The sequence below is a fragment of the Petaurus breviceps genome, unplaced genomic scaffold, assembly GCF_028583685.1.
Source record: "Petaurus breviceps papuanus isolate PSGF00001 unplaced genomic scaffold, PetGlider_PUasm1.0 183, whole genome shotgun sequence".
NCBI classification, from domain to species: domain Eukaryota; kingdom Metazoa; phylum Chordata; class Mammalia; order Diprotodontia; family Petauridae; genus Petaurus; species Petaurus breviceps.
The window spans coordinates 14,587,048-14,603,737 of NW_027185791.1; the positions used below are offsets into that span (position 1 = coordinate 14,587,048).

At 42.5% G+C, this 16,690-nt stretch overlaps 1 protein-coding gene across 5 annotated transcripts in view; it reads left to right on the top strand.

Annotated features, from left to right (window-relative positions):
- The window catches only part of TOM1L2 (target of myb1 like 2 membrane trafficking protein), a 151,148-nt gene that overhangs the window by 123,549 nt on the left and 10,909 nt on the right, over positions 1 to 16,690 (top strand). For 2 of the 5 annotated variants that reach the window (XM_069087874.1, XM_069087872.1), the window contains exons 8-12: positions 3,043 to 3,176; positions 6,814 to 6,862; positions 7,463 to 7,634; positions 9,044 to 9,161; positions 10,500 to 10,575. In XM_069087874.1, coding sequence (XP_068943975.1) covers positions 3,043 to 3,176; positions 6,814 to 6,862; positions 7,463 to 7,634; positions 9,044 to 9,161; positions 10,500 to 10,575 — 549 coding nt within the window. Of the gene's footprint in view, positions 1 to 3,042; positions 3,177 to 6,813; positions 6,863 to 7,462; positions 7,635 to 9,043; positions 9,162 to 10,499; positions 10,576 to 12,537; positions 12,652 to 16,690 lie in introns of all 5 variants that reach the window. The other 3 variants (XM_069087875.1, XM_069087873.1, XM_069087876.1) reach the window with 2 other exon arrangements.

Below are 16,690 nucleotides of genomic sequence, written 5' to 3' on the forward strand. Positions count from 1 at the left end.
GAGCAGAAAGAACCACAGATAAATGGAATGACTTTGAGAACTACAATTTTAATTTATTATGTGCTTAAAAAAAGAAAAGCAAGCTACACGTTACAGAGATGTGAAGTTTCATATGCAACCCTCTTTTTCTGTTCTATGTATATAGAAATACTGCTCTTCAGGTGCGGCCAGGTGGCTCAGAGAGTAAGAGCACCGGCTCCAGTGTCGGGATGACCTGGGATCGAATCCGGGCTCAGATACTCAGCACCCCCCCAGAAACACCTGGCCGTGTAACCTGGAGCAAGTTACTTAACCCGGATTGCTTAAAAAAAAAAAAAAAGATTCCTCTTTTTATTTGGTTTTTGTTAAGTTCAGAATTTAAAAAGCATTTTTTAAGAAAGAAAAGGCTATTGGATTTGGCAATTAAGATATCATAGTTATATCCCAAGGAGGTCGTTGATAAAAAGAACATACACCATAATGTACGCCAGAGTGTTTATAGGAGTCCTTTTTGTGATAGCGAAGAACCAGAAACAAAGTAGATGGCCACTGAGTGAATAATGGCTTTAAAAAACACCCTGTGCTAGAAGAAGTGGAATATTATGAGAAATATGGAAAGACACGAACTGAAATTAAACAAAATGAAGTAAGCCGAGCCAGGAAAACTGTATGTGTGTACATATATATGCACATACATACATACATGCCAACAATATAAGTGGAAAGAACAACAGAATAATTAAAAATTCATGTAAAATCACAAAGAGCAAGCTTGGCCCAAAAAAACACACCTTGGCCAGAGGCCAAAGTTGAGGAGGAAGGGAAGAGTAAAGAGTAGTATCTATGGGCATGAAACATTACCTGAATTGTCAGGTTTTTTAAGTTGATTCATCAATTTTGCTACTTTTTTCTCTTGTTCTTTTTCTTTTAAAACAAATTATTATAAGGGGAGGACTTCCTGATGGTGAGGGAAGAGGAGGAATGATACAGGGGCAAACTTGGGCAATACAAAAACCAAAGGTATTGATAATTTCTTTTTTTAAAAAAAGTTCATTGGTAAATGATGGAGAGGATGTAGAAAAATTGGAGCACTAATACATTGTTGGTGGAGCTGTGAACTGATTACACCATTCTGGGAAGCAATCTGGAACTCTGCCCAAAGGGCTATAAATAAGTGCATGCCCTTTGGCCCAGCAATACCACTTCTAGGGTTGTCCCAAAGAGATCATAGAAATGGGAAAAGGATCCATATATACAAAAATGTTCATAGCAGCTCTTTTTGTGGTGGCAAAGAATTGGAAATCAAGGGGATGCCCATCAATTGGGGAATGGCTGAACAAGTTGGGTATGTGAATGTAATGGAATACTATTGTGCTATAAGAAATGAGGAGCAGACGGACTTCATAATAACCTGGAGACACTTACAGAAACTGAAGCTGAGTGAGGAGAGCAGAACCAGGAGAACTTTGTACACAATTACAGGCACAATGTATGTGTGACGACTGACTTTGACAGACTGGACTCTCCTCAGCAGTTCACAGTTATAAGAAAACTAACTCCAAAAGACTCATGATGGAGAGGGCAGTCCACTTCCAGAGAAAGAACTCCAGAGTCTGGATGCAGAGCGAAGCAAACCTCTTGCTCTCTTTTTTGTTTTGTTTTGTCTCTTCTTTCCCACTGTCCACTCCATTGGTTATGATTCTTCTTTACAATTTGACTAATGTTTAATGTGAAGGTATTTGTAGATCCTATATTTGATTGCATGCCGCCATGGGAGCGGGGGAGAAGAGGAAGGGGCAGAAAATTTGAATTCAAGGGATTGTGTAACTGAATGTTGAAAACTAAAAGTAAATAACTAAACTTAATTTTTTTAAAAAAGAGACCATTGGGGCATCTAAGTGATGCAGTGAATAGAGCACCAGCCCTGGATTCAGGAGGACCCGAGTTCAAATCTAGCCTTAGACACTTGACACTTACTGGCCGTGTGACCTTGGGCAAGTCACTTAACCCCAATTGCCTTGCCTTCCCCCCTCAAAAAAAAAAAAGAAATTGTTGTTAACTTTAATGAGGGATGTAAGAATAGAATGTAATATTGTTAATTTGGTTTTCTCAAGGGGTCAAGAAAGTGAAGGAAGGAGAATATAGCCAGTATAGGTGATAGATAGCTTGGGAGGAAATTGAGGTGTAGAGACAATGAGGGTCACATTGAAAAGGAAGAACAGGGGCTAGGGATCATTAGGCATAAGGAAAGATATAGTAGTAAAAGATTGTGATTAATTAAAGGAAGGGGAAGCTTGTGGGGTCATGTCAAGATCAGTGGGAAATAGGTGGACACCCTCTCCCTGACATCTGGCCAGAAGCTGGTGTAATTGTCTTACTGCCTCTTATCCACTGTGGTGAGTGTGTGTGTGAGAAGGGGAGATAAAGTATCCTTGGAGTCACAGGGAGTGTCCCTCACAAAGAATCTCCACTTCCTCCCATTTTACAATTCACTATTTGTATTGTTCAGTCACTTCTGTTATGTCCAGCTCTTCATGGCTTTCTTTGGCAAAGACACTGAAGTGGTTTGGCCACTTCCTTCTCCAGCTCATTTTACAGATGAGGAAGCTGAGGCAAACAGGGTCAAGTGACTTGCCCAGGGTCACACAGCTAGTAAGTGTCTGAGGCCAGATTGGAACTCTGACTCCAGGCCCAGTAGTCTATCCACTGCACCACCCGACTGCCCATGTTTATATTGGTCCCTTCATAAAAACCTTCATTTCTCACAGTCTCAATCTAATCAATCATCAGTTTTGTTTTTGTGACATACACAAAAATTGAAGACAACTGTATAAATCTAGAATATAGTGTATGCGCAGTGAATTTTTTGCTTACAGTGGATACCTTTTTAAAGAGTCTTCAGGAATGTCTTGTATCTAAAAGCACTGATAAGTGAAAAACACATTAGTAATATTTTTTGGCAGGCTGATGAATTTTTCTTCATGTCAGAAATCTAGCTGTAAAGTAGGATGTTTTATCTAAATGCTCTAATGGTAACTACTAGGTATTACCCACATTCCTTAGGAACTGAACAGGACCTGTAGAGCTATGCAGCAGAGAATTGTGGAACTGATCTCCAGGGTTTCTAATGAAGAGGTCACCGAGGAATTGCTGCATGTGAACGACGACTTAAATAACGTCTTCCTCAGATATGAGAGGTGGGAACTTTTTTTCCCCTGAAAAGATTGTTGGCATAATATCTTAGGGATTTTCTCATAAACAAAGGGGGAGAGAGATTAGAAATGGAAAATACTCATTAGAGATGCTAATTTGTCACCAGATGACAGGTGAAATGCATCTTATTCTCCTGGGAATTTAGCCATAGGAAATTGATATGCAGAATTGGTATTTGCCCTTTATACAAGCCATTAGGTTTCTGTTGATTTTTCTCCCTCTCCTCTTTCCACCTGGCTCTCCTTTCTCCCCCTGCCCCCCACCCCAGGTTTAGGGAGTTGGGGAGGACACAAGGCTTTTATAATTTCTAAGTCCCTCTCTTAGGTATTGAACCTTTTAAAAGCTTGAGAGGGATAAAAAAAATTCACTGCTGAGAAAAAGGATTGGCTTTTAAATGCTGGTTTGTCTAGAATGTCTGGACACTGAGCCATTGAGAATAATAAAATTCTGCCTTTGGAAAAGAAAGCATGAGGGAAAGGAAGAGAAGGGAAAAGAAAAGAAAAGAAAAGAGAAGCTAAGCCTCATCAGATGCAGTCGCTTTGTTGGTTGCTTTTGCTTAACTCTTTCTTTGTTATAAGGAAGAATTCAGTTGGGGTAGCAGCATATCAGGAAAAGTTATGATGTAAAAAACAGAATGCATTCATAAAACAATTTTTTTTCTTAAAAAGGAAAGAAAGTGCATACACTATTTTACCATTTTCTGCTTTATGTTTACCTAACATGGCTGAATACTAGCGACATATTAGTTCTGTCCCTTTTGTCATGTAAAGGCCTCACTTGGAAAGAGTAAAAAACCAAAAACAATAACCTTATAATTCACAAACATAGGTTCAGATAGAAGATAGTGTCAAGTTGCTGTTGTCTTAACCTCTCTGACTTGTCTGTAGCCTCTTAGAATCCTACAAACGTAGAACTAGAAATCTCAGCTGTCGTGTAGTTCTGGGGTCCAGTGAACGTGGATAGATTTTAGGGGATCTGTGAACTTGGGGAAAAAATTCCACCTTTATTTTCCCTAACCTCTGGCTTCCTTTGTAATCCTTTGCACTTTATTTGTTCATTAAAACCATGATCCTGAGAAGGGGCCCGTAGACTTCCCCAGACCACCAGAGGGAACCTTAGTGCAAAAACAAAGACAAAAAAACCGCTAAGAACCCTACTTGAGTCCATCCCATTCATTTTCCAAGTAAGGAAATTAAGACACTAAGACGTTAACAATATGCTCAAGGTCCTGTAGCCATCCAGTGGAGGCCAACAGGCATGTATGTAGAATGAGAGGCATCGTGAGGCAGTCGGATGAGTACTGGATCTGGGGCTGACAGTCTTGGATTCAAATCTTACCTCTATCACTTACTGACTCATTTTTCAGTTGTGTTCAACTCTTCATGACCCATCTGGGGTTTTCTTGTCAAAAATACTAGAGCTGGTTTCCCATTTCTGTCTCCAGCTCATTTTACAGATGAGGAAACTGAGACCAACAGTGAGTTGCCCAGAGTCACACAGCTACTAAGTGTCTGAGGCCAGATTTGAACTCGGGAAGATGAGTCTTCCTGACTCCAGGCCTGACACCACCTAGCTGCCCACCCGTGCGACCTGAGGCAAGTCATTAAACTTCTCTGGGCCTCACTTTCTTTATTTTTAAAATGAATGGCTTGGACTAGCAGACCTCTGAGGGCTCTTCCAGCTCTGCGTGATCCAGGACCAGCACCCGCATCTCCAATGCAGCGCTTCTCTCATCATACCATGCTTCAGTACTTTATAACCCACTAATTATCAGCCAGCTAACTTGGCGGCATTCTTGTTATTTCCACTACTATTACTATCAGCAACAACAGCAACAATAACATTCCCTAAGCCCGGAAGACGCTCAGTAAGCATTGATTGATGGTGATCATCCCACACATTTCCATGAGTTCCTACTTTCCAGAAGCTTAGTGAATTTTGCTAGCTGTTGTTCTTATAAGTCTTCTCCCAGCATTCCCGTGCTTTGGTAGGGAATGGCAGAGCTTGGACTGTGCTTTTCATTCCCAGTTTACAGCTAAAGAGATCACACTTAGTGTTTGAAGGCCGTCAGTGGGAGAACCTGCCATGCACTGAGCAGGCACTTCATAAAGGTTTGTTGACTTGAAGCAGCAGGAACACATTCTAGGTATGGGGGATTCCCAGTCTGGATAGAGATGCTGGAGACGGCCCTCTCTTCACAAGATACCAAGTGGTTCCCTTTTCTTTCTTACTGGCGTGTGCATTCCCACCTGCTCAGCCCCCTTCTATAGCGTTTGACACGAGAGGGTATTAATACCGGGCATCGGTCTAAAATCTGTCTTGTTGTCATATTGCATTTTTGCAACTCCATCAGAAATTGAGGCCACATTGCCCTGAAATAATTATCCCACCTAGACTTTACTTCTAAAATATTTTTTTCCTTGATAAGAGTATGTAAGAATAGATACCCAGTGGAAGAAATTATCCAGACCTTGACATTTCCATTCTTTCCTCTAAAAATCTAGATTGAAAGCACAACATGAGTTTTCTGACATTGATAAGTGTAGGAAGGAAGTTGCAACAGACTAACAGCAGACCAGCTTTAAAATAACCCACGGAGGCTTCTTTCTTCCCAGAAGCGAGCCCCAGAGAGCTAGGGGGAAGAAGGGAAAGTAGGTGGAGAGGTGCGGGAAAGTCCGGTTCAGAGCTTTCAGCTACTAAGTTTCCTTCTCCTTTTTCTGTTCAGTTGTAGGTTCTACACACACACACACACACACACACACACACACACACACACACACACACACACACAATTTTCGTCTTATGAACAACTTGGCAGGAGAATCGTTTGGTTGTGGATCAGAATAAGTATGATTCTGTAGCCAACGAGAGGCCAAACGATGCCAGGTAACTGGTCAGGAATGAGTTTCCTCATAGGACACCCCAGTAGCTGCTTCCTGGCTCTCATGGATCATTTCAGGAGGTCGAGGTCTCAGAGGTCTCTGTCGTGTCTTTGTGGTCCCCCTTATTTCTTCAGAGAGGTGGATGAAGTGACTCACTTACCACCAGCCAAACAATTAAAGGCCCGTCTTTATCCAGTGCCCTTCTCACAGAGCTTGGGGGAAAGGGGCAGAGCAGTACATGTTGTAGGCATTAACTAATTATTCTTGATAAGCGGCCTGTGAAATAGTGAGGGGGCCCAAGATGATTCTTTTCATTCTGTAGGATGGATGCTGAGGTACCCTCAGGTCACAGGGGCAGGTAACAGAGGCTGCCCGGGCTGGTGTGTCTGTAGTTTGATAATGTCTGTGAAATGGTGGGTATTGCTCATAATGAGCTAATTTTACACACCACCCTCTGATACATATACACCCAAAATACCCTGCCTTGATGGTGTGAGATGAAAGTCAGAGAATCTGCATCTGTTTGCTCTGGTTGCCTCTGTACTGCCTACCTCCCCCAACTCTGGGAAGGCCTGTGCGTGCTCACATTCCCTAATGAGCTCCCTAAAGGGACTGGGGGCTCCTGTCTCCCAGACAGCTAAAATCTCCCTTGCACCTAAACAGCGTAGCAGTTTGGTCAGTTTGATCCTGTTTCCCATTTGTTTTTTTTTGTTGTTTTTTCCCCCCTCACTCCTACCAGGTTCGAACGGTACAGGTCAGGTCGTTCTGCTCAAAATACCAGTAACGGAGTAAGTATCATTTCAGAACCCTGTATGTGGAAGGGGGCTGGCTCTACCTCCCGTCGTATCTTGGTGATGTCCTCCTTCTCCCACCCCTTGTTCTCTGGCATCTGCACTTAAAGGTGTTTTGGGTCAATGAAGAACATAAGCCTTGTTACCAGCATTATTGGGGAGGATCATACTTGGAGATTTATTTAATGAATTACAAGTGGGAAGAAATCATTGCAAGAAGAAAGTGGCATGAGGTGGGGAGGGGTAGCACAGAAGGCAGACGGGATGTTCTGAAACTTGAGGGTACAATCCCAGAGTCTCATGGATAGAACGAATACCTCCGACTTCTTTTGACACCCACCTGGTTCCTGCTCTGCCAGCGGCACACCCTTCTTGTTCCTGTGTGATTAGGAGTAGAGAGTTTCTGGTGTGCCCCCCTACACCAAGCTGGATATGGTGATTCTCAGGGGGACAGTGAGGGGTTAGTAATAACAGCTGCCAGCCTGGAAACCATTAAAAATCAGAAGAATGTTGAAAATTGGAGGATCACGTGCATGCTGCAGGTTACCAGCTCCCGTTCTAGTTTGTAATGGCCTTGCTTGTTCTTTAACTGTGCAGCAAGAAATGTGCAGCAAGAAGCTCTCTGTGTCTCCAATATCTTGGCAGGTCCTGAATGAAGTGACTGAAGATAATCTAATAGACCTTGGTCCTGGTTCTCCAGCTGTAGTGAGCCCAGTGGTGGGTAACACAGCTCCGCCATCGTCTCTTTCCTCACAGCTGGCAGGCCTGGGTAAGGATTCTGTTATATATGTAAGGATTCTCTCTGTGAATTTCCTTAGTCCCATCGTACTCTGTTAGAGGCCACATTCTTCACTGAATTCATGTTAGACAGAGCTCTAAAGATCTGCCCACCTTTTCTTTCCGGGTAGGAGAGCATGGGAATACTCATTTTTCTGAATCCATGGTAGTTTGTTTTTGACGGTATTTATGACCTGTCCACATGTTCCTCTCCAGTTCCATAGCAACTTTCCAAACCTTCTACTGTTTTTGTATCAGAGAATCATCTTTGAAAAATTAATTATATTGCAGCTACCTGAAAATGTAAATAACTCACTAAATCTTATGATTCATTTATCCTAAAACTGTGTGAGCATGATTGCTACTATTGCGTGTATAATGGTAAGTTATAATTGTAACAAAGGGAGCATGCTCGCATTTGCCCTTACTGGGAGGTAATGTGAATCTTGTGTAGGTATGTCCTGCCTAGTTCCAGCAAGAGCTTTGGGAGCTTTGGGAGCCAGTTTCCAGCCATTATAATTCATGGGTTACTACCATATCATGACAAAAAAAAGTCTTCTAATTGATGTAGAGGCAAAAGAAGTGGCCAACACCAAAGAAACTGGGGCTTCTGTGTTCATGGACACATAGGGGCTGGATGAGAAATAGAACATATGCCTTTTCCCCAGCCCGAAGCTGAAAATAGCCCTCATCACATGAAGCCATCAGGGAAAAGACACTGAGAGATGGGCAGGTCACACCTTTTGTATGTACACTCAATTCCCACTCAACTGCTCCTGCAGCCAATGAGAAGACTTTTCATCACCACCTCCTACCAATCCCTGAGTCATCCCCGGCTGGAAACTGGCACCCAACTTCCACCTGTTGGGTTGAAACTAGGCAGAAAATATCTGTGCTTGCTCTGTAAAATCCATCAAGGACAAACGTGAGCACACTTCCACAGTTATGGCATATGAAAAGAGAGCCTACAGTCTTTTATTGCCCCATTCTCTCTTTCACCTTTGTCACATAATCTGTTTGACATTGGACAAGTCACATGATTTTTGCGACCTCAGTGCCCTGATCTGTAAAATGAAGAGTATGGACTATATGACTTCATAGATCCCTTCCAGCTCTCAGTCTGTGATCTTGCGATCCTTCTTGCTGGTCTTTCCCTCTTCTTGCTTCTGTAAATTGACTCTTTCTGACTCACTCACAGATTGGGGATGAAAATACATTTATCTGTATCCAAACACCGTATCTCCATACCTGCAGCTTGTTCTGTGCTCACTGAGCATCTGAGCAGTGACATAGGAAGTACTTGAATCTGTAATATATAAAATATTCACCTTAACCCATTTTGTTGTCTTGGAGGAAAAAGGTGTGTGTGTGTGACCAACATTTCATTATTGTCATCTTTAGACTTGGGGACAGATAGTGTCAGTGGAACCCTCAGCTCTCTCCAGCACTGCAACCCCCAAGATGACTTTGATATGTTTGCCCAGACGAGAGGAAACTCCTTGGCGGAACAGCGGAAGACGTAAGTGGGGGCTTTTTAGTGGCACTCGAAAGAAATTGGGAGCAAGAGTAATTGAAACAGTCTTGGATAAAAGCCAACATGAGGGCGCTTCCATTCGTGAGGGCCAGCAATGCCACCCAGAGCTTTAAAATGTGGGACTGAAGATCTGGCTTCTGGTGAGGATGTTGGATGGAATTCCCTTCCCTTCAGTGGGGCACTTGTTTGTTTGGTAGCAGTGTCTTTCCTTCTCCTGTCTGTCACAAACATGGACTTTCCTTCCTTCCTTCCTTCCTTCCTTCCTTCCTTCCTTCCTTCCTTCCTTCCTTCCTTCCTTCCTTCCTTCCTTCCTTCCTCCCTTCCTCCCTTCCTCCCTTCCTCCCTTCCTCCCTCCATGCCCTGGATTCTTTCACACTTCTTGGCTTTTTATTTTGCTTTGACTTTTTGTGAAGACCAAGTAGGAAAGCATCCTCATGCCATCTCTGACTTCCCCTCAGGGTCACCCCTGCCCTTTGCTCATCGAGGAGCTCTAGGTCCTGTTTTTGTCAACTTTCTTTGTCCCTTTTGACCAGAAACCAACCTGAGCAACAGGTAGCACATTGGATAGAGCACTCAGAAAATCCTACCTCGATGCCACCACCTGTGTGACCCTGGGCAAGTCACCTGACCTTTCTCAGTCTTCGTTTCCTCATCTGTAATGTGCATCTGCCTCACATTATTATGAAGACCAAATAAGATCATGCGTGTAAAGCCCTTTGGAATCCTTAAAGAACTGTATAAGTGTTGGCTATGGACAAATTCCAGAATTCTAAAGACAGAATAATCGTCCATCTCCTTTTGGCAACTTCCTTGGAACAAAGTATTTGTGTGACAGAGAAAAGAAAACCTGGGGCAGGAGAGAGGGGAGAAGAGACTGTCCTGAATAGCCCCATTATTCATAAGCCTCTCTTATACCTGCGGATATGGTTTCTTTATCTTTAATAATAATTAGCACTACTTTGGCTTTCCACATAAACCCAATCTCAGCTCTATTTCACGGCACTGAATTCAGACATTCTGCTGTTGTGCCTGTCAAGCATCCCAGTGAGATCAGGGCATGAGATTTTTCAGATGAGGGGAAAAAAAAGTCTCACAGGAAATTAAGACTCAAGCCACAGTTAGAACCTAACTCTCCTAATCCCTGTCAAACATCAGTGACGCAGCACGATCCCTTAGCTTCCCCCCAGACAGAACCAGTGGGTGGACTTGCTTGTGTAGTCAAGCAGGGGGCTCCATTCCAAATCGCTCACAATAGAAAACTGATCGCAGATCTCTCCATCATCAGTAGTTTGAACTAAAACGTTTGTTCTGCTTTGTTTCCAGAGTCACTTATGAGGATCCACAAGCGGTGGGAGGACTGGCCTCTGCATTAGATGTTCGGAAACAGAGCACCGGAGTGGTAGGTTTTTCAGCCTGTTTCCCCTGGGTGGAAAGAAGATATTTGAAAACAGAGTTCCCCAGAAGAAAAGAATCATTGAGTCAGTCCAGGTAGATAAAGGCAGACTCGTCCTGGTGATAGTGATAGGCCCTTCCCTGGACCCCAGGAAAGAGCTGTAATCCCACTGAGGGGGCACAGCTGCACTTTCACCTTAGCATTTGGCCTCCACCTTGGACTCTGCTGATACTTTGCCCTTCAGGGAGAGAAAAATCCAGTGACAGAGGCTATTTAGAAATACTTGTTTACTTGAGGGGAGAAATGCTCACAAGGAAGGGGTCTCTTTATATAATGTGTGGTTGACTTTGTTAGCATCATTATGGAGAAGTAATGAACTTGTCTGAGGTAACCATCTTGAGACATTTAAGTTTTCTGAGTGCTTGGAACTACAAAGGAAGAAGAGTTGGATAAGAGGTTGGTCATGACAGTTTACAGAAATGAAGGGAGTAATTCCCAGGAAATTAAATTTCTAATAGAATTTGGGAAAGTCCTTGTTTGTAAGTATCACTCCCCCCACCACCACCATGTGACTCCTTACAAGGAATCAGATGACATTGAGAAAAATTATGAGAGATGAGTGAGATTTTGTAATTCTTTGTATTGTAAGATAGAACTGTAAGTTTTTAGACTATTTCAGATAACTAGAAGGGAAAAGTTAGGGCTTTTCTCCTAGGCTTTTCTGTCGATTTAGCATCCCCCTTCCACTCCTGCTAGTGCTGAGGGGCTGCAGGATGTGTGTGTGTGTTGGGGTCAGGTGAGTGGTGTGGAGGAGGGGTACAGATTGGTAGGAAACCTCCCCACAGGTCCAGTCTATACTCAGCCAGCCTAGTGTGGTGTAAATACATTGATTTTAAAGAAAGGATTAAAAAAGGGCACTGGCCTCCTTGCTTATGATAGCAGATCACCTTTTCTTAACCCTGAATTTCCTCTAAGTGAATTCCCAGGCATACCACACAGTAACATTCCATTCGGTTTTGCCTCCTGCGGAAAAGCAAAACCAGTAACTTCAACAACTTAATAGAACCCACCAGCAGGACATTGGGTGAATCAGAGCAGTGTTCCTCTCAGCATCAGCCACTAGGGAGCATTGAAGAGCCAGTCCAACATCTGCCTGCAGGACCTGGGCCTGTAAGATTAGTGAGCTGCAGTAGCCCTGGTCAGCTTGGCTGACCCGGAGCATTTTCAATATCACAGTCCCTTTTTTTTTTCTTTTTGCTAAATGAAATATAGAAACCCAGGAATGTCCAGCTATTTTTAAATTGAGCTAGTGTGGGAAAATTAATACTCAGAGTAAAAGAACCCAGCCAGCTTTTGTGTCACAACTTTATTGTCCAGGATTAAAGGCTTTCTTATGGTGGTCACTCTGGCCCAAGTTGAGTCAATATCCTTGCTGATATCAGCAATGCTAGGAACAAGGGCTTTCTGTCATTCACCCTGGTATAAATGGGCCTCTGTACCCAGTGTTTATCAGTCGAGAAGACTTTGAGCCTATATAAGGTGATTGGTCAAAGTATCCCAATCCTAGTAGATTTCATGGATGAAATTTATTTTTACCTGTGTAGGTTAGTGACTTGGATCACCCATCTGTTTTCAAAGGTCCTAATGACTCTAGTGATGATGTTTTTAATTGCTTAATGTCTATATTGTTTGATTGGAAGAAGCCAAAGTCTGGCATGTATCAAGAGACTTAGAGGTTATATAAAAACAGGCTAACCATTTAGGAAATATATCATTCCAACTCAATATTTATGATGATGCTTTAATATTGAGAGTTTCTTCTTGGTCACTAAACCTCTTTTCTCTTTTACAGAGGGGCTAAGGAAAACATTGTGGGTTTTCATGGTTTCTAAAAATTGAATAAATAAGTGAATATGAACAGTAACTTTTCTTTCACTGCTGGTACCCTTTTAACTTTTTTGTCATGAGTATTGCTGTGATTTCTTTCTTTCTGGGATATTTCTTTTCTCCGCCCAGAGGAGAGGTAAAGGTGGGAACTCCGACATGGAGCCTATAGACAAGTGGCTAATTACACAAGGAATGGTGAGATATCACCAGCAAAAGCAAAACCCCCTATTGTCCGTCCCCCCCCACTTCCCCTATCCCTGCCTTTGTAATAATCATCTTCTGTTTACCTTCCCCAATCTACTGAACCTCTGTGAATCAGACAGTACAAGGTTTCTTTTGAAAGCCAAATTTCTACCTTTATTATAATGTTCTTAAACTAGACTTCCAGCCTAGGAAAACACCTGAAGTGCTTTTCTGTTGCTATTTATGCTGTCTTTAATGATTTTTTAAATAAGCTTGGGCTGGGCAATGAATTCCTTTCTTCCTTTTACTGTCTTGATAGCCATATGCAGTATCTGCTTTTCCAGGATAAACACAAGTTTTACTGGTGATTTAGTTCTGGGAGGTGATACTTTAAAAAAAACTAGCTCAAAGCAAGCCAGTCAACAAAGAACATTCATGTTGCACGTGCATTTTGAAAGCCTGGAATTGAGATGAGCTCTCTCTCCTTTTAAAGTGCCCTTGGTCTTTAGGACTAAATAGATATTGACTTATAAAACATAAATTCTTTGCTTTCTACCCATGGCTTCCATTATATTTGACTTTTGGGTAGCCATTTTACATCTAGTCATCAATACTTATGGAATTCCTGCTACATACAAACACTGTCTTAGGCAAATTTGGGTTGGAAATGGGGGGAACTTAAAGAGATACTGAAAAAAGTGGGAAAGCGTGGTCCCTCAATTCACGGGGTTGAAAGTCTTGGCAGAGGGGAGAGGAAGAAGTAAAAACAGTGCCTGTGAGGACACACACACAAAAGAATGCTAGCTCTAGGCGGGAAATGTCAGAAGGATATTCGACAATTAGAGATAAATTGGGTTTAAATTAGCATGAGTTACTTTACCTTTGAGGGTTTTATCCCTCTCAAATTTTGAAAAGATCCATCGGAACCTCTAAACTAGGCTTGGTGGGTGAGTAGAGGTTTTGGGGATAGTGAATATACTGAACAATAGTCTAAGGGTAGGCACATTTAGGAATCCTTAAGCGGCTAGTGTTTTTTTGCCTAATTGTCCTTGGAGACCCCTAAAATATAATCCCATATAAGCTTACTATGCCATGTGAGAGAAATTTTTTGGAGGTGGAACCAGGAAACCCAAAGTATATTGAAGCAACCTACATACACATTTGGTACATTCTAAGTCGGACCAGTTGTTATACTATTTCTCTCTCTCTCTCTCTGTCTCCCTCCCTTTCCTCCCTCTCTCTTTTTCTCTGTCTGTCTGTCTCTCTATATCTTTCTCTCTCTCCCTCTCTATCTCTCTTTCTGTGACTCTCTCTCTCTCTGTCTCTCTCTCTCTGTCTCTGTCTCTCTGTCTCTCTCTGTCTCTTTCTCTCTGTCTCTCTGTCTCTGTCTCTATCTCTGTCTCTCTCTCTCTCTCTGTCTCTCTCTCTCTCTCTCTGTCTCTCTCTCTCTCTCTCTCTCTCTCTCTCTCTCTGTCTCCCTCTCCCCCTCAGTCAGGAATTTCCTAATCCCATGATTTCTTTGTGATTTCATACAGCTCTCCTTTGGCTAAATTGGAAACCTCCGCTCCCTTCCCCCACCTTTATCCTTACTCTCTTGCCTTGTGGTCATCAATCCTGTAAAAAAGGATACTGCAGCCTTCCTTTAGACAGCCCTGCTGGCTGAGTGAACTGGAGCCACCATCTGCCTCCATGGACACAGGCTGCTTCCTTGCTGTATAAATGCAGTAGACGGAGTTCTCTAATCTCCCCGCGCCCCTTAAGACAAAACAAGACTAACAGTTACTTTTCGCCTGGTGTGTCTTCTGCCTGACTGTAGTTTTTGTTATTGGTCTTAACAGTACGTATTAAATGCTTTGCCGCTGTTTACAGTAGAACGGAAAACCCCAGTCTTTCTCAATCTCTATAGTGCAAGTTCTTCATTTGGTAACTTTTTGTACTATTGAGTGAGAGCAGGAGCAGAAGCTGTTAACAGCCCTAGCTGCGAGTCGAGTCGGTGCTGAGGATTAGGGAGGAATTTTACTCTCTCTTTTAAAATGGCACCAGACTTCTATAAATGGCAAAATTAAATGAAATCCTTTGATCTCCGCAGTTGATAAATAGTATATTCCCACTCACTAGTTCCCACGTAACTTTTCCTTTGCAATTTGCTTCTCTCTCCTTCCCATTCTAGCCTTTTGTCTTTGTCCAGCTGGAAAAAAAAAAAAAAAAAGATTTATTGAATACTCAGCCTTGTTGTGAAAGGCACTTTGGAGGAGATGGAGCTATGAGATACAGCTCCCTATAATTGAACCTACCATCTAGTTGGGCAGATAAGACATAAGCTTGAAAGTTTAAAAGCAATTTGAGATTTAAATAGCAGCTCAAGACCAACAATAGAAGAGATGTTACCAGGCTAGGCATGATTAATTGTGAAAGGAATGGTCCAGACAAATAAGTGCTATTGGAGCCCAAAGGAGGAGAGTTCTTTAGGTGGGAGTGGTCAGGAAAGCTTCACAGAGGAAGCGGAATTTGAGTCAGGCCTTCAAAGATACTGATCTATCTAGTTTCTTTGGTTTGTCTTTGTCATTGGACCAGCCAAACACATGGATAAAAAGGAAAATCTAAGCCTTTGTACATATATCAGAAGTCTGTGATTTTGTAAATGTGAGTACTCCTTTGCTTGGTGCCCGATCAAAACCTCTCTATAATTTAGGAGATGGTCTCCAAGAATTGCCGTGACTAAAAAAAAAATCATCATCTTGCACACAACATAATCAGATGAGCCTCTCCAAATCTGGCTTCACCCATTCTCCGGCAAAATATATTCAGATCAGCACTGGACCTGTTCTCAAAGTCTTTCTACCTTGGTAGAACTTGCTAGAATTATCGTTCCGTTGATGTAGACTTTGAGAAACCAAGATCGCCTCAGTGAGACAATCAGAGTCAGACTTTAGTGAAGGGTCGTCCGGATGTGGTCTAAAATAGACTGAATACGACCCTGACTCTTCCGAAGTCATTTCCTAACCCACTCTGGTAATGGCAACATTTAGTCTGAGTTGGAGCACAAGATCCCAGAAACCTAGAACAGAATTAGAAAGGACATTAGAAATCTTCTGATCCAACTGCTTCATTCTACAAACGAGGAAACTGAGCCTCGGAGAAGTGTCACACATCCCCGTGGAGAGTGCAGACAGGCAGAATTAAGACAGGAAGTCATCGCAAGGGACTCTAAGTATGCTGCTGTTTCTACTACCATCTAGTAGATGGTAATTATTTAAGTTGCTTAAGACATCAGAGCATTCACTTTAGAAAAGAAACCCTAGGGGGCGGCTAGGTGGCACAGTATGTAGAGGACCTGAGTTCAGCCTCAGACACTTAACACTTATTAGCTGTGTGACCTTGGGCAAGTCACTTAACCCTGATTACCCTGCCTTCCCCCCTCCAAGAAGATTAAAAAAAAAAAGGAAAGAAAAGAAACCCTAAAAATGCTTGGCCCCAGAAGATAGAATTAGCAGCATTGAGTGGAAAATGAAGTGAGTCCATTTCTGACTCAAAGTAAGGAAGTACTTAAAATCCTAGCCATCTGTTCTTCCCTAGAGGTCTTGAGTTTGAAACTGGATGACCACTTATCAGAACAGGTAAAGAGAGATCCCTGTTCTGGCCCGGGGTGGATTGGAGTTGTGGAATTATGGTGTAGTGGATAGACTTGGAGTTGGAAAGATGTGGGTCCGGACCCCATCTCTGATACTTACTAGCTCTGTTACTGTGGGCAAGTTGCTTGGGCTCTCTGGGGCCCAGTTTCCTCATCTGTAAAAAGGGTTTAGTAGTACTTGTAGTACTTATTTTATGGTATGGTTAGGAGGCTTAAATGAGATAATGTATGTAAAATGCTTTATAAACCTTAAAACACTGTATAAATGTCAATCATGATCATCATCATCATTACCATGACCCCTGCAGTCCCTTCCAGTCTGCTAGGCAGACTGTTAGTCCCTGGAGAACAGAACTGCTTCCATGCCTCATTCTCAGTTTCCTTTGAGTTGTGTTTCTACAACCAGTCACAAGGAGAGAA